Source organism: Macaca fascicularis, chromosome 9 (genome assembly GCF_037993035.2).
Source record: "Macaca fascicularis isolate 582-1 chromosome 9, T2T-MFA8v1.1".
Taxonomy (NCBI): Eukaryota; Metazoa; Chordata; class Mammalia; order Primates; family Cercopithecidae; genus Macaca; species Macaca fascicularis.
In genome coordinates this window covers 18,302,353-18,323,668 of record NC_088383.1, presented here as the reverse complement: position 1 = coordinate 18,323,668, position 21,316 = coordinate 18,302,353, and the positions used below count along the sequence as shown (strand labels likewise).

General features: G+C 43.1%; 2 protein-coding genes and 1 pseudogene across 3 annotated transcripts in view; 2 read left to right on the top strand and 1 right to left on the bottom strand.

Moving 5' to 3' along the window:
- Positions 1 to 21,316, top strand: part of ST8SIA6 (ST8 alpha-N-acetyl-neuraminide alpha-2,8-sialyltransferase 6) — a 131,696-nt gene that overhangs the window by 34,309 nt on the left and 76,071 nt on the right. The window lies entirely within an intron of this gene.
- On the top strand, positions 3,493 to 4,001 carry LOC102126208 (small ribosomal subunit protein eS12-like). The gene has a single exon (XM_045399643.2). The coding sequence runs from the start codon at positions 3,576 to 3,578 to the stop codon at positions 3,972 to 3,974; it is 399 nt and encodes a 132-aa protein (XP_045255578.2). The 5' UTR covers positions 3,493 to 3,575; the 3' UTR covers positions 3,975 to 4,001.
- Positions 11,198 to 21,187, bottom strand: LOC135965059 (uncharacterized; annotated as a pseudogene).

Sequence of the window (21,316 nt, the reverse complement as noted above, 5' to 3'; positions counted from 1 at the left end):
AAAAAGTTAACTATATCATGGTTATCATTTTAAAAACCTCCTTCTTATCTATTTGGAAAACATGTGTCTATTTAAGCCTCCACCAAGTGGAAAAATTTTTTAAGGAAATTCTGATGATATAAATGCAAATGAAAAAATAGGAAAGCATCTTTCAAATTAGCATGACTGCATGACATCAGAGTCAGAAAGGGTAGGTGGAAAAATAAAGTGTGTGTAAGAAAAATGTGTGCAAAACAATGGCTGTGAAGTTGTAAGAAGATTGTAGGAAAAAAGCTAAGGAATACAAGAACCTCCAATGTTTTTTGATAGCCATGTTTTAAACAAAAACAAGAAAGGGATATGATACTCATTGTTTGCAGCAGATTGAATATTGTTCCCCGAGGGTGGGGAAATCAGAACGGCTCCTTTTTTCTTCTGTCTATGACTTCCTTTTCAGAGACAATGATCTTCATACCGGAAACATCTAGCCATAAAGGAGGGAATGGAAACGCCGCTGTGTGGAGTTAGTCAGAAATCTTCCGGTCGTTTTTTTTCTTTTTTTTTTTTGAGTTTTTTTGTTTTTGTTTGTTGTTTTGAGACAGAGTCTTGCTCTGTTGCCCAGGCTGGAGTACAGTGGCACAAACATGATTCACTGCAGACTCATCCTCCCAAGCTCAAGCCATCCTCCCACCTCAGCCTCCCAAGTAGCTGGGACCACAGGCGCACACCGCCACACCCAGCTAATTTTTAAATTTTTTGTATAGATTAAGTCTCACCATGTTGCCCAGGCTGGTCTCAAGCTCCTGGGCTCAAGCAATCTTCCTGCCTTGGCCTCCCAAAGTGCTGGGATTACAGGTGTGAGCCACTGCACCCAGCCCCTCCAGTCATTTTAAGCAAATTTCATTCTCCAGATGGAGACAAATTACAGTCTGGTACTAAAGGTTGTTTACACGTATAATTTGATACTTATTACTGGTGATCATTAATGAATCACAGAGAAGAGGAGAGGTGATAGAAAATGACAAAGGAAACATGTTATTTTGATATGTAAAGGGAGGATAAAGATATATTTTGGAAACCAAAAATTGGTGAGAGTGACTTACATTTTTTAATTTATTTTTTGAGATGGAGCCTCACTCTTATTGCCCAGGCTGGAGGGCAGTGGCACAATCTCAGCTCACTGCAACCTCTGCCTCCCAGGTTCAAGCACTTCTCCTGCCTTAGCTTCCCCAGTAGCTGGGATTACAGGTGCCTGCCACCACGCTTGGCTGATTTTTGTATTTTTAGTAGAGACGCGGTTTCGCCATGTTGGCCATGCTGGTCCCAAACTCCTGACCTCAGGTGATTCACCTGCCTCGGCCTCCCAAAGTGCTGGGATTACAGGCATGAGCCACTGCTCCTGGCCAACTTGACTTAAATTATTGTAAACAATTAGAAAGGAAAATGATAACAATTGGAGGCCACATGTCTGGCTAACCTCATTTCTTGCTTTGGAGGGAAGCAAGGAGAACGCTTATAACAATAAGGGCCCTGTAGGTAAAAGCCATGGGTTTGAATCCTCCTTTTGTCATCCATCAGCCGAATGACAGTGGTCATGTCCTATGACCACCCAGAGCTTCAGTTTTCTCATATGTATGTAACCTTGTTGAAATCACAGGCCCCTGGCATTCAGCCCAGGCTAGTATTTCAGAAAACACAACTCAACATGCCAGAAAAAAAAAAAAAATTGCGTCCTTATTTTCCTTCTTCTTAAAGTACATAAACAGGGTTCCGGGCTGCACATGGTGGCACAAGCCTGTAATCCCAACACTTTAGGAGAATCACTTGAGCTCAGGAGCTTGAGACCAGCCTGGGCAACATAGCAAGACCCCATATCTGCAAAAAAATACAAAAAAAATTAGCTGACTTTGGTGGCACATCCTGTAGTCCCAGCTACCTGGCAGGCTGAGGTGGGAGGGCTGCTTGAGCCTAGGAGCTCCAGGCTGCAGTGAGCTTTGATCACACTGCTATACTCCAGCCTGGGTGACAGAGTGGCCCTAATTCAGAATCCTCACCTGTGCTACAATCCCATTTACTCTTCTCAGTTATTTATCTCCCACACCCTTTCCCAAACTCAAGTTTGACAAATGCTGAAAGAACTTTCTTACTTACACCTGGACTATACAGATTTCTTTCCCCTTCCTGCACTCCCTCCCCTACCTCCTCACATACACCTCTGTACTTTATTATTTTTGACTGACAACGGATTTCTCCAAGTCTTTCCCCTCCTAAGCCTTTCAGGTTCTATCTTCTATTAATTCCCTGTCAACCCTCTAACTCTGATGTGTGAAGAGCCCAGGACTGGTCTAGCTGAGACAGGTCTCCCTAGGAGACAGATGGGGCAGGAACAAAAGGAGAAGCAGGGAAGGCAATTAGGGGCTTATTTTGGCAGCCTGGAGCTGGGTGGAGAGTCTGAGATCAATTTCATTCTTTCAGTGAACATTCATTTTGTGCCAGGTCTGTGTTTGGTGCTGGAGAAGGTGCAGGGGGCATGCCAGACAAAAGCCTGCCCTCCTGGAGCTCATAGCGCTAAGTGGTAGGAAAGAAGTAGAAATAAATGCTGAGGGTGGGGTGGGAACGAGCTTTCCATAGGGAGCAGCAAAAGTCACTCTGACGGGCTGACATTTGAGTTAAGACCTGAAGGATGAACAAGAACATTCAAGGCAGAGGGAACAGCAGCCCTGAACCTGGCATATTTGAGAAGCAGAAAGAATGGATCATGTAGGGTGATAGGGTTTAGATGTTTGTCCCCTCCAAATCTCATGTTGAAATGTGAGCTTCAGTGTTAGAAGTGGGCCTCGTGGGAGGTGTTTGGGTCACGGGGGCAGATCCCTCATGAATGTCTTAGCAGTAATGAGTGAGTTCTTATTCTTTGAGTTCACACAAGATCTGGTTATTTCAAAAAGCCTGGCACTGTCTCCTCTCTCTCTCTCTTTCTCTACCCATGTGATGTGCTGGCTCTCCTTTACCTCCTGCCATGATTATAAGCTTCCTGAGTCCCTCACCAGAAGCAGATGCTGGCACGATGCTTTGTTTACAGCCTGCAGAACTGTGAGCCAAATAAACCTCTTTTCCTGATAAACTACCCAGTCTCAGGCATTTATTTATAGCAATGCAAATGGACCAATACAGACAGCAAAGGAGGAAATAGATCTACTAAGTCAGGTTATGTTGTAGGATGCATGCCTTGGTGAAGATTTGAGCTTTATTCTAATAATTAGTGAAGCCTCAGAAGGGTTCTGAGCAAGGGCATGACAATATGTCATGTATGACAAGTATGATTTAAGTTTTTAAAATAGTACTCTGATAGCTGCATAGAGAATGTATGGCAGTCAGGCAATCGAAGCACAAACACTACTTATGGGGCCATGGCTTCCATCCAGACAAGAGCTGATGTACCTTGAATGAGGGCAGTAGAAGTACTGATAAAGAGAAGTAGATGGATTTAAGGCTGAATCGTCAAAAGCCTGGGTAGCTCTTTCCCTGCCGCCGCGGAGTCGCGCGGAGGCGGAGGCTTGGGTGCGTTCAAGATACCGCTTCACCCGTAACCCACCGCCATGGCCGAGGAAGGCACTGCTGCTGGAGGTGTAATGGACGTTAATACTGCTTTACAAGAGGTGCTGAAGACCGCCCTCATCCACGATGGCCTAGCACGTGGAATTCGCGAAGCTGCCAAAGCCTTAGACAAGCGCCAAGCCCATCTTTGTGTGCTTGCATCCAACTGTGATGAGCCTATGTATGTCAAGTTGGTGGAGGCCCTTTGTGCTGAACATCAGATCAACCTAATTAAGGTTGATGACAACAAGAAACTAGGAGAATGGGTAGGCCTCTGTAAAATTGACAGAGAGGGGAAACCCCGTAAAGTGGTTGGTTGCAGTTGTGTAGTAATTAAGGACTATGGAAAGGAGTCTCAGGCCAAGGATGTTATCGAAGAGTACTTCAAATGCAAGAAATGAATAAATAAATCTTTGGCTCACACACAAGGGTATAGGAGAGAAGAGAAGGAGAGGAATCAGAATGATAAATGTTTGGCTTCAGCAGTTCATTACCATCCACAGAAATGGGGAAGACTGGAAAAGAGAGAAGAAAGTCAAAGGTTGTGTTTTGGATATGCTACATTTGACAAGACTATTAGACGTCCAGTTGGAAATGTCAGATGGGCATTTTGACCATATAAATGAGTCTGGAGCTCAAGGGAGAGGTCAGAGCTGCACATATCAATCTGGGTGTCATCGCCAGAGAGATAGGACTCAAAGCCAGAGAGTGAAATGAGCTCACTTAGCTCTGGAGACAGCTGGAGAAGAAAAGAGGATCTAGGAGCAAGTTCCAGGGTATTCCCACATTTAGAGGCTTGAAAGAGGAGCAGAAGCCAACAAAGGAGAGGCAGAAGGAGCAGTCAGGGATGCAGAAAGAAAACCAGGAGAGTGTGGTGTAGTTTTCAGGGAAGAGAGTGGTTGACTGGGTAAGGTGTTCTTGAAAGATCGAATAAGATAAGTGAGGCCCAGTGCAGTGGCTCACGTCTGTAATCCCAGCACTTTGGGAGGCTCAGGCAGGTGGATCACTTGAGGTCACAAGTTCAAGACCAGCTTGGGCAACATGGTGAGACCCTGTCTCTACTAAAAATACAAAAATTAGCTGAGCGTGGTGGCATACCTGTAATCCCAGCTACTCGGGAGGCTGAGGCGGCAGAATCACATAAACCCAGGAGGTGGAGGTTGCAGTGAGCTGATATCATGCCACTGCACTCTAGCCTGGGTGACAGAGCAAGATTCTGTCTCAAAAAAGAAAAAGATAAGTGAGGCGTCTATTGAATTTGGAACATGGGGGCTGTTGATGAGCTTGAGATGATCCATGTTGGGGTGAGAGATCCCTTTCTTTCCATTCTGGATGTTCGATAGTTGAGTCTGAGAAATAAACTAATAGATCACTTAACAAGAGAAAAGGCTAACATGTATATTATGTGTACGCATGCATCCCAGGAAGCTGAGTGCCCAATGACCCAATGGCATTTAGAAGCTTATATACCCTTCTTCACAGGGAGAGGGAAGGGTGGGATGCAGACAATTTAGAGGAGGAGTAAGTGAGTTTTAGGGAAGATGAATGGACCTGAAGAACAGATGGTAGTCTGAGACAAAGCCCATCTGGGCTCCTGGTATGGCATTAATTCTGGTCTTCTTTTCCTGGGATATTCTTCAGTCTTCTCCCAGTGGATGAGATACCCCGGGGAAGTTATTGACAATGACTGAGTATCTTAGGAGAACCCAGTGTTTAGGTAGGGAGGGACCTTTGGGGAAAGCCCTTCTCTGCATTTGCTGCTGTCCACGTGCTCTCAGTTTGAAGTCCAAAGTGTCATATTTTGGGCTTTCATTTTCTGAGCCTCAGAAGCTACATTAGCCAGTTTTAAGTCTTCTAATGAGTGAATAAATTGTTGAGGAAGGGGAAGCAGTAATTTCAGATAATTTGTTAGAGTACTGGTACTTACAGGGAGGTAGAAAAATGAGTTGGGAGATGGAGAGGGATTATGGAGTCAAGGGAGGAGCGTGTTTGTGTGCTTGTAAGAAGGATAACCCTAGTTATGTAAGAGAAGGAAGAGATGAGGAGGTCAGTGATGTTAAGAAGGTGAGACGGGCAGGGGCCAGAGCATACTGGAGGCTACTGATTTTTGATGAGAGCAGGGACATTTTTTTCTATTGTAACATATGGTAAGATGAAAAACACAGGCACTATTAAGGACCGAATTCTGTCTCCCCAAAATTCATGTTGAGGTCCTGGTCCCAAATGTGACTATATTAGAAGATAAGGTCTTTAGGGAGATAATTCTATTTAAATGAGGTCATAGAGGTAGCCCTTAATTTGATAGGGCTGGTGTCTTTGTAAGAAGAAGAGACACCAGCACTCTCTCCCTCATGCATGCACCAAGAAAAGACTATGTGAGGACCCAGCCAGCAGGCAGCTGTCTGCAAGCCAGGAAGAGAGCCCTTACCAGGTACCAACCAAGCCAACACTGTGATGCTGGATTTTGAGCCTCCAGAATGTGAGATGAAAAATTTCTGTTGTTTAAGCCACTCATTTTGTGCTATTTTGTTATGGCAGCCCAAGCGGACTAAGACTGGCACAGAAACTTAGAGATGTTTAGATACAGTGGGAAGAGTATGAAAGTGTTGCTCCTCTGCAGGCTTCTTTTTTCTTAATAAAGTATGAAGTGAGGTCATCAGCGGAGAGTGAGTGTGTTGGTGGGGATATGGGAGGTTGGAGAAGAAGGGAGAATAAATAACAATTTTTGAAAGAGGAAAATGAAATTTATTAGGAAAATATAGTAGGATTGCCAGGTATCCTTAAATGCCCATTTGAAGTTCATAGAGCTGAGTTTAGAGTGAAATCATTCAGGAGAGTTTCTCTAGCAGTATTTGGCTAGTCAGGGGTAGCCCCAAATGGCAGACAGTTGGGTACATCCATGGCTCCAAATTTGCCAGTCAAGGACAACAGAAAAAGAAACAAGAGCGATAAGAATGTTTTCAAGGTTGTGAGTTGGGGAAGGAGGGAAATGAAGATAGGAGGCATGTATTGGGCATGGGGGCTTCCCAATGAGATTAAAGAATCATTGCAGAGAGAATACTAGAGTAAGTGAGCTGGATAAATAGAATGTATTGACATTAACAGAGAGTGGTTGTTAATATATTCATATATTTCATATAATGAATAATATATTCATTATATGAAACTAGTGATAAAAAATACCCACTTCACAGGATTATTCCAGGGAACAAATTGAAATACTTGATAAACTATAATGTGAGTTATCAGTCTGGTAACTAAAGTAATGTAGCAGATATAACAGATCTTGATTTCTTCAGGCCATTCTACTACAACTATCATGAACAAAATCATAATATGTAAATGATAACATGCTAACTGGATTTATGACCATTGAAGAAGAATATCAAAATTGTTTACTCTGCTTATTTTTAGCTCTGGCCCAATTCTAGGACCATTCCCTTGTCAAAATGGTCAGTGTTTCTGTGTAAGACAACCCTTTGTGTGAGAAATTTCAGAGTGGTGCGCTGTGTAAGCAAGCCATTTGGTGTTTTCCAGGTATCAGCAATGATTAGACAGAAGCGGTGTCAAAGAACTATAATTTTAATTTCAGGAATTTTAAGCAAATAGTTGGAGGAACTGAAGAAATTTAGACAGTCTGTATTTCTTATATCTTGAATTGCTCAAGCAGAATGAGAATGTGATAAGACTCGTAAATTCCAAATTACATTCAATTGTATCTAATAAAGAGATTTAAGAAGTTGAGAAAATATATGTTATTACTGGGAAAGAAATAGAAAGTTAAGCAAAAAAAAAAAAAAAAAAGGAGAAGAAAAGATAGTAAGTAGTTGAACTAAATAGAAGCATTCAATGCCCAAGGAAAAAGTCCACAGCCGTAATAAAAATAATCATCCTGAATATTATATTCCTTGAATTTAAAAATGCATTCAATCTTTGATAGAGTTGAAAAAGAGATGTTTTAGATAACAAAATGCTAGCACTGTGTAAACACTGATCTCAAATTCTCCTTAGTTCTCTTACACTAATATGCACTTATATCGCTTTATAGATACTTAGAAGTACTTACTGATCCATACATACTTTTATCTTTTTTTTTAATTGATGCATAACAGATGTACATTGTTTTGGAGTACACATGACAATTTAATACATTTGTATAATTTGTAAATACCAAATCAGTATACTTGGGATATCCATTACTTTAAGTATTTGTCTTTTCTTTATTTTAAAAACATTCCCCTTTTTCTCTTGTAGCTATTTTGAAATGTACAATAGATGGTTGTAAACTATAATTACCTTGCTGATGTATCTAACATTAGGTCTTATTTCTTCTGTCATATTATATATTACCATATATACTTTTAAGTACTTACAGATATTTAGCCATTCCTGTAAAATTCTTGTAGTAAAAGTTCCTACAGACCTGAATATTAGGAAAATGCAGGTTTAGACCTAAAAAGGGTACCCTGATGCTGCCACTGATGTAGCGGTGGCTGGCTCCCCTAGGCTCAAATAATGCATTGACCTTTGGAGGGCAGCCAAGTGGAGCTCACGCAGGTTAATTTCCATGCAAGGCCTTGCTAGATCACATCATATCCCCTGCCTATTGCCAGACACTTAATCCAGGAATAGTATGGTTTGAGGAGCCCCTCTCTGTCAAAAATTTGGTACCTGCTTCACAGTCAGAATCCCAACTTTAGTGCCTTTGATTGGATTAATAATTTCTCTGAGCTCTAGGTCTGGGGACTGGGCTTGGCTTGTCAGTTGGGTTAGTCAGTGGGATAGGATGTGGCTCTGGAGTTGGGGTGGCTGGAGGTTGGAGGGCCTGGGGTGGGGGACAGGCTAGCAGGGAGAGCAGGCATTGTCCTAAGAAACAGAAGCCCAAAAGTGTGTGATGTGAGGATAATCACAGCGATTGTTAACCATGGTCAAGAAGGATCCCCAAAGATGAATGCTGACAATGGCAAATCTGTTCAGCTGGAGCGGGGGCAGAGGTTGAGATGGGGCAAGCATGGGCAGGCTAGGAAGGCAAGAGGGGCCACAGCGCAGCGAGAGGGCCTCAAATGATTGCAGCCATCTGACCAGGCTGGCCACAGCTCTCTTTGCTTTTGCTTAAAGACAACCGAGTTGGGAGTGAGGGCAGAAAAAAAAACGTTCCTTAAAAGCATTTTCTGAAATGCAAATATATGTTCATCATGAGGTGTGAAACATTAAAAACTCATTAGAACTCATTGCCATGCATGATCCTGCTCACAAAGCCTAGTTTTATAGATGAATAGGAAATAGGGCTAGGAATTAAAGAATAAGAACACATATCCTCCAGGTGGAAGGTGCTTTAGAGGGAAACCTGAGATATCTTGGAAAAGAGTCTTGCAGGCAAATAGAGACAAAGCACCTGGGCTCTGCCAAGTTAGAATGAAGACAGCAAAGCAAAAGAAAATCTGCAACAAGACAAAGTAGCTCCAACTTAACTAGATGCAGGTTATTCCAAATTGTAAGTGAAATAACAGTAGGGCGTTTTATCAGCTGGGAAAGTTGGAATAAGCAGATAGAAGATTAATACACTTTCATGCAATCAAGAGCTCAAGTCTGGGCCGGGCGCAGTGGTTCATGCCTGTAATCCCAGCACTTTGGGAGACCGAGGTGGGAAGATCACCTGAGGTCGGGAGTTCGAGACCAGCCTGGCCAACATGGCGAAACCCCTTCTCTACTAAAAATACAAAAATTAGCTGGGTGTGGTGGTGGGCTGTAATTTCAGCTACTAGGGAGGCCAAGGCAGAAGAACTGCTTGAACCTGGAAGGCAGAGGTTGCAGTAAGCCGAGATTGCACTGCACTCCAGCCTGGGCGACAAGAGTGAAATTCTCTCTCTCTCTCTCTCTCTCTCTCTCACACACACACACACACACACACACACACACACACACACACACACACACAGAGGTTGCAGTAAGCCGAGATTGCACTGCACTCCAGCCTGGGCGACAAGAGTGAAATTCTCTCTCTCTCTCTCTCTCTCTCTCTCACACACATACACACACACACACACACACACACACACACACACACACACAAAGAGTTCAAGTCTTTTGGGTAGGGTAATTGCTTCTGAGTTGTCTGAAATGACACATGATTGACTGCTCTTGTCAGAACCGACCACCACATTCAAGTAATTTTATTCCATCTTTTTTGAGGATCATTGTTTTGTGTGTTTCCTGGTTGAAATTCATCTGTAATTAATTGTATTGCTTCATTTTGTGATTGATAGGTCCCTTGGGATGCTCTGCTAACCCTTCCTAATTGCAGTTTACCTAAGCACAGTAAATTTGGTTAGCCAATTCTCTTACTCTTCCATTAAATATTAATGAGTACACTTGAGTAACATCATTTTCAATACTGTAAAATCTCAATTAAATAGAATAAACAAGGATTGAGTTTTTCTAGTTAATTAAATCTTATAATTAGCTGAAGCTTAACCAGGGGACCTTTTGGTTCGACATCCTCCTGGTGATGTTTTTTTCTAGAATGTCTTATTTTGTTTTTCCATCTGATCCACACTCCTGATTTTAATTTTCCCGGATGAGTTACCATCTCGCAATACCTCATGCTTAGTTGTCTCTTACTCATTCATTCATTTGTTCACATTTATTAGGAGGCTACTAATAGACAAGGAAGTCATAAAATAGCAGATAAAGGGCAAACTCTAGAAGTGGTTCTTTCAACAAATTCTAGTTTACAGTTTTTCATTATTGTCTTAGAAAGCATGGGTCATAGAAAAAAAAAAGTCTTGGTCAATGGAGAGATTCTTGTGTGCTTCCTGTTAACTGAGTGAAGTAGTTTTCCCCTTTGCCTTTCAGAATTTTGAAAATCATCATTATTTTTTGACAGGGCCTTTGCCTCATTTATAAAATTGTCCCAGTACGATGAGACATTTCACTTGCTATTTATACTTTATTGTGACATACTCATCTTGCCATTTCATTTCATATTTAAGGTGCACGCAAATGTTTGGGTGTGATTTCTGAAAGATTTTTTGCACTAATCTTTGTTCCGATGACACTCAGCTGAACTCTACAAATAACCCCCAAACAGTCTTTAGATGATACACAGACACTCACCAGTTTTGAATGTTAAGCCAGCAAATTAGGACTTTGTTCACTCCTCACATATGTCTGACAACTAGCTTTTGTAGTGTTAGGTTTTCATGGTATATCATTTCCCTGAGGCTTCCACATTAATTAGGCAGCTTTTTCATATAGGCTCCGAGACTCGGACCAGTTTTCATTGGTTCAGTTCTTTCTTGCTCTGTTGGCCAGAAATAACTCTATGTTTTTTTTGTTTGTTTGTGATGGAGTTTCGCTCTTGTTGCCCAGGCTGGAGTGGATCTGGGCTCATTGCAACCTCTGCCTCCCAGGTTCAAGTGATTCTCCTGCCTCAGCCTCCCGAGTAGCTGGGATCACAGGCATGTGCCACCACTCCCTGCTAATTTTGTATTTTTAGTAGAGACGGGGTTTCTCCATGTTGGTCAGGATGGTCTCAAACTCCCCACCTCAGAAGATCCGCCCACCTTGGCCTCCTGAAGTGTACTGGTACCACCACAGCTTACTGCAGCCTCACACTCCTAGGCTCAAGCAATCCTCCCACCTCAGCCTCCTGAGAAGCTGGGACTACAGCTGTGCACTAGCACATCTGGCTGATTTTTTTTTTTTTTGGTAGGGGCGGGGTCTTGCTATGTTGCCCAAGCTGGTCTTGAACTCCTAGGCTCAAGTGTCCACATGCCTTGGCTTCCCAAATTGCTGAGATTACAGTTATGACCCACTACACCTGGCTGTGCTACCCTATTAAACTTTGTTTTGCCTTGTTTTGTTCTTTTAAAGAAGATTCTGCAACACTTTCTACAGGAGTTCCTAGGTATTGAACCTGATGCTTTCCTGAAAATGAGTATAAAGCATGAACATGTAAAAGTTGAGCTAAGATTTCCCATTGTAAGAGAATCTTCACCCTTAGATGAGTAAACTTATTTTAAAACTGTAGTTATGGTTCAAATAGTTAAGTATTTGTAAATTCTTCAATGTTACAGCACCTAATGGCCATCTCAAACACTCAAATTAGCATGGAGTCAACATTGAATACAGATAAAAGATATTTTCCCATTAAAATTCTTATTTCAGCTGGGCACTGTGGCTCACGCCTGTAATCCCAACACTTTGGGAGGCCAAGGCAGGCGGATCACCTGAGGTTAGGAGTTCGAGACCAGTCTAACCAATATGGAGAAACCCCATCTCTACTAAAAATACAAAAAAAAGATTAGCCAGGCATGGTGGCACTTGCCTGTAATCCCAGCTACTTGGGAGGCTGAGGCAGGAGAATCTCTTGAACCTGGAAGGCAGAGGTTGTGGTGAGCCAAGATCGCGCCATTGCACTCTAGCCTGGGCAACAAGAGCGAAACTCTGTCTCAAAAAAAATAAAAATAAAAATAAAAAATAAAAAATAAAATTCTTATCTCAAAATTCACTTATTTGAGTTTTAGTGAAGATACATTTATTTATTCATTTATTTATTTTATCTTTTTTTTTTTTTTGAGACAGAGTCTCGCTCTGTCGCCTAGGCTGGAGTGCAGTGGCACAATCGTGACTCACTGCAACCTCCGCCTCCCGGGTTCAAGCGATTCTCCTCCCTCAGTCTCCCAAGTAGCTGAGATTACAGACACCCCCATGTCCAGCTAATTTTTGTATTTTTAGTAGAGACAGGGTTTCACCATGTTGGCCAGGCTGATCTTGAACTCCTGACCTAAAGTGATCCACCCGCCTCAGCCTCCCAAAGTGCTGAGATTACAGGCGTGAGCCACTGTGCCAGGCCTGTGGAAATATTTAATTAGCAGAGAAATTTACTTATTTTTTTGGTTGGGAAAAAGAACTTGCTGATGGTGATTGCATAGCTGATATGGACACGTAGGCATGGATATAACTGACATTTAATGACATTTCCAGAACTCACATTCTTGGATTGGGTGTTTTCTCAGAAGCGACAGGGTTTCTTCAGTCGTCATCAAGTTTGCTTGCACAAACCCTATTCAAGGGTTGCATTTGTTGGGCTGGATCCAGAGCTCAGGCTGACTGGGGGCTTTGGCCATGATGGATCGGGGTGACTCTCTGATGCAGAGCTCCTGGGACACTGAACCATGCTGCTGAATCAGGAAAATAATTATGTTAAATGTTCCCAGTAACATAAGTCTCCTCTTCCATTATTTCCTTTGTTATGGTTTTTATCTGAAAATTGAAAACAAAATAGAACACTTATTGGTGACATGATGACTTAGCTCACTTTACTTTTGTAGCTTTCAAATGGACTCACTGCGTTTCCCACAAACCTTTCTGCCTATGAGACAGTCCCATGTTTCTTGTGTGTGAAGTCTTGCTCTAGACTATTATGAAAAAGACTGTCAGGGCAGAAGAACTTGATCCAGGTGACTTTTAAGAACTTGTTACTGAAAGTGAGACCCTTAGTCCAGTGGGATTGGCATTGTCTGGGAGCTCATAGATATGACACCAAACCAGGTACGTTCTGCCAGTACCACACAGTAAGGCAATCGCGGTGACAGTGGGTTTTGCAAAAGAGAAAAGATTCATTCACAGGGCAGCCCAGCCAGGAGATGGGAGAACAGCTCTCAAATCTACCTCCTCAAGGATAGTGCTTAGGGATATTTATGGAGTAAAGAATTAGGATGGTCTAAGGTGGGGGAAGATAATTGAGGGTGGGGGGAAATGAGGTAATTGGTGATCTCAGCAAGTGTAGTCTGGGCTCATGGCTCTTCCTAGGATACGTGGTCAGAAAATAGCAGTGTTAACATGATCTGAGGGTGGAGTTTTGGCCCTGTGATGGCAAATGTCACTTTTTGGACATCCATGCAGGTGCATTCGGAGGGTTGGTGGTCTCAGCTGGTTTTAACTGGATAGGGGCCGCCCCAAGTTCCCGAAAGACAACTTAAGCAATTGTTACTATGGTGACATATATGTCAGACTGTTATTTATAGGGAAGCTAGTGAAGGCTAAGTTACAGCATTTAGCAGCCTGCCTTTAAGCTATGTGGGTTTAAAAAATCAACAAGCAGCAAAAATCAACAAGGTGCAAGCAACTTAAAAGATTAGCCCTCAGTAGCAGGCGCAGTGGCTCACACCTGTAATCCCAACACTTTGGGAGGCCGAGGTAGGCGGATCACGTGAGATTGGGAGTTTGAGACCAGCCTGGCCAACATGGAGAAACCCCGTCTCTACTAAAAATACAAAAATTAGCCGGGTGTGGTGGCACATGCCTGTAATCCCAGCTACTCGGGAGGCTGAGGGGGGAGAATCACTTGAATCCGGGAGGTGGAGGTTTCGGTGAGCTGAGATCTCACCACTGCACTCCAGCCTAAGCAACAAGAGCAAAACTCCATCTCAAAAAAAAAAAAAAAGATTAGCCCTTGGTTTCAGAAATGTAGAATATTAGGGCCTACCCTGGATCTACTGAACCAGAATCTGCATTTTATTACATTTCTCAGGTGATTCATGGGCACACTGCAGTTGAAGAAATGCTGCTTTAAGACGCCTGCCAAGACAATAACGACTGCCGCTGTATAGACTATGAATGGGAGAAAAAAGTAACTCCTCCTCAACCCTCATACGTTTGTACTTGGGACAGACTCACAAGAAAAGACAGATTAACAAGAGAAAAACAAGCAAGTGTATTAATGCATGCAGTGCACGTCCTGTGGGAGAAAAGTAACTCAAAGCAGTGGCTTTAGGAGTCTGGCTTATGTCGTATATTTGACAAAGAACAATAAATTTCAGAGAAGTGACAAGACAAAGGGAAAGCCATCCCAGGATTCTAGAAGTGGGAAAATGTAGGAAGGCAAATTTATGGGAAATGAACGGAGTGAAGTCCACTGGCAGAATCTCCTGGCTTTGTTGCCGAGCTGATAAAAGGTTGTAAAGGAGAATTTACATCCTGGCTTTAGGTGGGAAATAGGGGGAGGGTAGAAGACCTTTTGTCTTTGCAATTCTCTGCCCTGCTTTCAGGCAAACCGAAGGAAGGCAAAGAGCTTTTCTGAGTCGCTTCTTAATTGCCTTTAGCTCAAAAACCATTTATGTCAAAGAGGCATATTTTGAGGTGACACATTCTGGTTTCTTTAAACAAATACTCCTGAATACTGATTATTAAGCTGGGTCTCCACTCCAATGACTGTGCTAAGTGTTTTTATGCATTGTCTCGTACAGATTTTGCATCAAATTCATCAAAGAGAAGATTATTCTCATTTTGCACCTGAGGAAGCTGAAACCACAGAAGGGCTAAATAACTTTCTTCTATTTTTTTTTTTTTTTTTTTGAAATGGAGTCTTGCTCTGTTGCCCAGGTTGGAGTACAATGGCATGATCCTGGCTCACTGCAACCTCCACCTCCCAGATTCAAGCAATTCTCCTGCCTCAGCCTCCTGAGTAGCTGGCACTACAGGTGCCCCCCACCACACCTGGCTAAGTTTTGTACTTTTATTAGAGATGGGGTTTTGCCATGTTGGCCAGCCTGGTCTTGAACTCCTGACCTTGTGATCTTCCTGCCTCGGCCTCCCAAAGTGCCGGGATTACAGGCATGAGCCACCACATCCAGCCAATAATTTGCTTAAGGTTAAGCATCTAGTGTGTATCAGAGCAGGAATTTGAATGATTATCCACTTGCCATCAAAGTTTATCCTCTTGGCACTGTAATTTGTTTATTTCATTCAAAAAATGTTGTCAGCACCCTCATTTGAGGTGTTAAAAGACAATTTTCATATAAAGGTAAAACCATGTATTTCATACAGATATGAAATTGATCACTTTTTAAATATTTATTTTATTATTTTTATTTTTTAGGCAGAGTCTCACTCTGTCACCCAGGAGTTCAGTGGTGTGATCGTGGCTCACTGCAGGCTTGAACTCCTGGGTTCAGGCAATCCTCCTGTCTCAGCTTCTGGAGTAGCTGCGACTACAGGCATGAACTACCATGCCTGGCTATTTAAAAAAAATTTTTTTATAAAGATGAGTTCTTGAAATTTTGCGGGGCCGGGCGCGGTGGCTTAGGGGCCGGGCGCGGTGGCTCAAGCCTGTAATCCCAGCACTTTGGGAGGCCGAGACGGGCGGATCACGAGGTCAGGAGATCGAGACCATCCTGGCTAACACAATGAAACCCCGTCTCCACTAAAAATACAAAAAAATTAGCCGGGCGTGGTGGCGGCGCCTGTAGTCCCAGCTACTCGGGAGGCTGAGGCAGGAGAATGGCGGGAACCCGGGAGGCGGAGCTTGCAGTGAGCCGAGATCGCGCCACTGCACTCCAGCCTGGGCGACAGAGCGAGACTCCGCCTCAAAAAAAAAAAAAAAAAAAAAAAAGAAATTTTGCTCAGGCTGCTTTCGAACTCCTGGGCTCAACCGTAAAGACTGAATTTAAATCATCAGTGAGAGAACTGGAAAGGTGTTATAACCAGTTCAAAGGAGAATCCACAGAATAGATACATTTACATGTATAGATCAGAACTATCGAGCTGAGTGTGTCAATGGAGGCAGAACTACCTTTTTGTTGTGGTGTGGGAGAGGGAGAGTTGCCTCTCCCCTGGACACAATTCATTTGCATGCCTATGGATAAGAATTATTTTGCATTGCTATCAGTTAGGCACAATTTATAGAATTGCAAAAGAGCTCTGTTAAAGAAGAAAGTATTCATGACACTTGTTAAAACAGTAAGGCAGAATGAGCAATCAACTGAGATAACTCAGTACCTTCAGAGCAGCCTAGAGTAAGAGAATATTGTTGGAAGTCGGTTAAAAAAGACAGAAACACTGCACTGTGGGTGAATTCCACCCTGACTCTACACTTTTAGGCTTGCTTCCCATAGCCAAGGACCTGTCACTTCTGGACCAGTGAAATGAGACACGGATGCTCATGTTGGCAACTTGTTTTCAATCTGTTTCTATTTTATTTTATCTCTACTTGCCTAAATACACCATTTCCTAGTTTGGGTCCTACTCTTGCACACTGAATTTGAAGTTTTCATAAATCTCCATATCAAACCTGTCCTTTTGATAACTCCCACTTCAGGCGACTCAGGTAAGCCAATACTTTCTGACTGCCCAAAGGACTCAATCACGCCGGAGCCAGGCCCATCTGTTTCCCCATTTGGGGTAATCTGCGGGGTGCAGGGAGACTGAAATTCAGAAGAAGTGAGTCTGTGAGGTTCATTCCTGTGAATCCTTCCCTTAACATTAGAGTGATGGGCAGCGATAGTGTTCACGGTGTAGGGAAAATTTTGTGCCACAATGGATAGGTTTGCACTGTTTGGATCACATACCTCTTTGACTTTTAGTTTTGTTGTTTTCTTGGAGATAGAGTCTCACTTTGTCACCCAGGCTGGAGTGCAGTCGTGTGATCTCGGCTCACTGCAACCTCCACCTCCTGGGTTCAAGCAACTCTCCTGCCTCAGCCTCCCGAGTAGCTGGGATTACAGGTATGTGCCACCATGCCTGGCTAAGTTTTGTATTTTTAGTAGACACGGGGTTTCATCATGTTAACCAGGCTGGTCTCAAACTCTGACTTTAGGTAGTCAACCAACTTCAGCCTCCCAAAGTGCTGGGATTACAGGTATGAGCCACTGTACCTGGCCAGATCACACACCTCTGAGTTATCGGATTCTGATCCTGTGGGAGCTATTTGATAACTCCGAGTTGCAGTTAATTGATAGCAATGCAAAATAATTCTTGTCCATAAATATGCAAATTATGTCCTTCGTGGTAGAGGTCCTAATGACTCACCCTGCCCCTCACCCTGCCAGTTCTTTTATTGGCACATTCATCTTAATATTCTTGATCTGTAAAGGTGGTGGTGCTCTGCATTCTCCTTTGAACTGCTTCCCTCATTATGAGTAGAATAAACGCTTTCACATATATTCATTTTATATGTGCATGAGAGTTACAATTTTGCTTTTTTTTTTTTTTTTTGAGACAGAATCTCCCTCAGTCATCCAGGCTGGAGTGCAGTGGTGCAATCAAAGCGTACTGCAGTCTCCACCTCTCAGGCTCAAGCAATCCTCCCACCTCAGCTTCCTGAGTAGCTGGGACCACAGGCACACACCCACCTCCACATCTGGCTAATTTTTAAATTGTATGTAGAGACAGGAGTCTCACTAAGTTACCCAGGTTGGTCTCAAACTCCTAGGCTCAAGACCCTCCCCTACCTCGGCCTCCCAACATGCTGGGATTACAGGTGTAAGCCACCACATCCGGCTGCTTTTACATTGTTGAAAACTATCTTTCAACTATGGTAGGAGGGCAAAATACATTATGGTAACTGACTCAGAAGCAGAGAACTAGCTAATTAATCTTCATTGAGGGTAACTGAAGGCAAATAAAAGCCAACTAAGCAGAGATTATTTGCAGACATTTTTGCAATTTTAAGCTGCCTGAAATGTTTGTGGATAAAATGAAGTTCTATGAAGTCATTTTAGGAAAAGTTCCTCTATTTGAATTAAATGGCATTCACCAAAGCACAGAATCATGGTTTCTTGAAATTAATATGATTACAGAAGATAGCCGGCTTTCATTCTGCAAGCTCAGATGGTAATTGTGTGTTTACTTGTCTGTCATCCCCACCAGGCTGTTTGCTTCAAGGCAGCAAAGAAACTGTCTTGTACCTTGTTTTATCTCCAGAACTTACCATTCTCTGGCACAGATATCTGGTGAATGATGAAATTAAAAGGCAGCCAGAATCTGCCCCTCATCTTTGTAGGCACCATAACTTGATTTTGTCAGTTCCTGAGATAATGGACATACGAAGGCAGAATTTTGTTAGCCAGATTCACACAAGATGATTTATAAACCAGAATATTAATTTGTTAATTAAAAAGAGTACTCAAACCATGCAGTAGACTTAGGATGCTTGCCTTTCTCCCTCAGGAAAACTACGTGGTGTATGTGTGTTGGGCGGGGGGGGGCGGTGGCTACATTATAATTAGAAGTTTGCTTAATGAGCTGGAAGTTGGAACACAGGCAATGACTGTGGCCTCTGTCCCAGGGGCAGGTCAGCCTGTTACATCCCACTACAGTGTTCAGGATGCTGGTGGCTAGGATGCTCTCCTGGCTCCTCATCCCTGGAATGAGGACATAGTGTTTCTAAGTATACAGAAAGAATCTTGTAACTAGTTGGGCTTTCTGTTCTTTGATAATATTCCCTGTCTATTAAAGCATTCTTTCTTCAGAGAGTAACATTGATTTGGTTTTAAGTGTTACATTTAAATTCACAATCCTGTTTTAGCTCCTGTATGGTCACTGTAAATAGAATTTGGGATATTCTTGAAACTCCTTTGTCACCCATATGGAGATTATTCTTTGGGATGTTTTACTTGGCCAGGGGACTGATTGCATGATTGTATTAATTATGAGTCATATGCAGAGGGTGACATCAATTCTATGTTTTAGAGGTCTTTGTGGATGATTGGTAAGCACTTCTGGCATTATTTTGTAGGGATTGAATAGTTTGTTTCCTTCAAGAGGCATTCTTCACATTATCAGAGTCTTAATTTTTTTTTTTTTTTTTTCCTTAAGATGGAGTCTTGCTTGCTCTGCCGCCCAGGCTGGAGTACAGTGGTGCAATCTCAGCTCATGCAACCTCTGCCTCCCAGGTTCAGGCGATTCTCCTGCCTCAGCCTCCTGAGTAGCTGGGATTACAGGCATGTGCCACCACGCCTAGCTAATTTTTGTATTTTCAGTAGAGACGGGATTTCGCCATGTTGACCAGCCAGCACTTGAACTCCTGACCTCAGGTGATCCACCCGCCTCGGCCTCCCAAAGTGTGGGATTACAGGCGTGAGCCACCATGCCCGGCCCAGAGTCTTAATTTTTCTTACCTGGTAGTAGCCATTGTAGTCTTTTAAGTTTTTGGCTATTCTGTGGAATCTTGTCAGCGGGGCTTGTAAAGTGATGACTTTCCACTCAAGAATGACTTATACAGATATAATTTTTTATAGCACATCAACCATATGTGGATAACAGCGATAGCAGAACTGCTTGTTTTTGTGTATCTTTTCTTTCCAACCTTATTAAAGATTCCCCCCTCCAACATACTGAAGTGATGAAAACATGCCTAAAGTCTTTGTTGCCAGTACCAAACAAACAAATTCTGTAATCCAATAATAAAAGCATCCAGAAGCCATCACGTAAGACTGGAAGGAATTAAAAAAGGGAAATGTGCACCAATTAATGGTTAACAAATACAGGCAGGGGTCAGGCGGGGGATGGTTTTGCATGCCCAGTTAATAAGGAGTACAGAGCACATCTCAAGAGTGATGGGGATGGAAGGTCTTTGAGCAGGGAAGTGATGTGATCAAAAGTGCACAGGAGGCCGGGCGCGGTGGTTCATGCCTGTAATCCCAGCACTTTGGGAGGCCAAGGCGGGCAGATCACTTGAGGTCAGGAGTTGGAGACCAGCCTGGCCAACATGGTGAAATCCCGTCTCTGCTAAAAATACAAAAATTAGCCTGACTTGGTGGCAGGCGCCTGTAATCCCAGCTACTCAGGGGGCTGAGGCAGAAGAATTGCTTGAACCCGGGAGGCAGAGGTTGCATTGAGCCGAGAATGTGCCATTTAACTCCAGCCTGGGGGACAAGAGCGAGACTTCGTCTGAAAAAAAAAAAAGTGCACACAAGACAACCTACCGTGGAGGAAACGAGGATGGAGCTGAAGGGGAAAGAGGTTGGCAGAGATGTTTAGAGGAAGCCAGCAGGCTAAGACACGAAACATAGAGGCAGTGTATGAGGGAACACCGGTAAACTGAATACTAGCCACTTACTTTAAATTCACATCAGAAAAAGAAGACGCATAAGAAACACCCACTCTTATGCACTGGTCCAAGAAAGAACCTGTGAAAGGACCCTGAAGAGTAGTCAGAGGTCAAAGGACAAGAAGAGAGGACTGTGGTGGAAGCCAGGTACTGAGTGAGTTGTTAGCGGTTCACATACCCTCAGGGGTCAAGTGGCAAATGTTGAAAGAGCTCTTGGACTTGGTGATGCTTTCCAACAATGGTTTAGTGGATTTGCAGGTAAAGAAAAGGGACAAGAGTTGGTTGCACTCTGAATGAAAGGTAAGGCAGTAGATGAAGGAGCATAGCAGAATGGATGATTTTGTTTGTTTTTCATTTTGAGATGGAATTGAGCTGGGAAAGGAGACCGTGGTAGGGAGAAGGGATTCAGGAGAAACAAAAATCAAGGGATGGGCTGGATCTCGGAGGAGATAGAGGGATGTGATGGCAGGTGGATTATTCTTTTGTGAGAGGGGAGATATTTCTTTCTCTGAGATGGAAAGTCAGGATGGTTTGTACTTACAGGCCAATGCTCACCCACCTGCATCCTGTTTCTCTGAAAAAGGAGCACAGTTAAATGAGAAGTTAGGAGTCCAGAGAACAGGCAGACAATAGGAAACAGTGGATGCCTAGTATAGCCGTGGAGGGAACTGGGCATGTAATGGAATTGCCAAGGTATATAAAAGGCCCTGCAAATTGGACACCATGAATTTACCAAGGCACCAACCCACCTGCATGAGTTTTTTTTCCAGTACCCCTCATGCGTCAGGTATAGGAATATAGGATACCAGGGGCTGTATTGCTTCGTTATTGCAGATTTGCCAGGTGACAAGATGTCAGTGGATCAGGGAATTGAGAGGGCTGTCAAGATGTGACAAATGCTACAAGTGG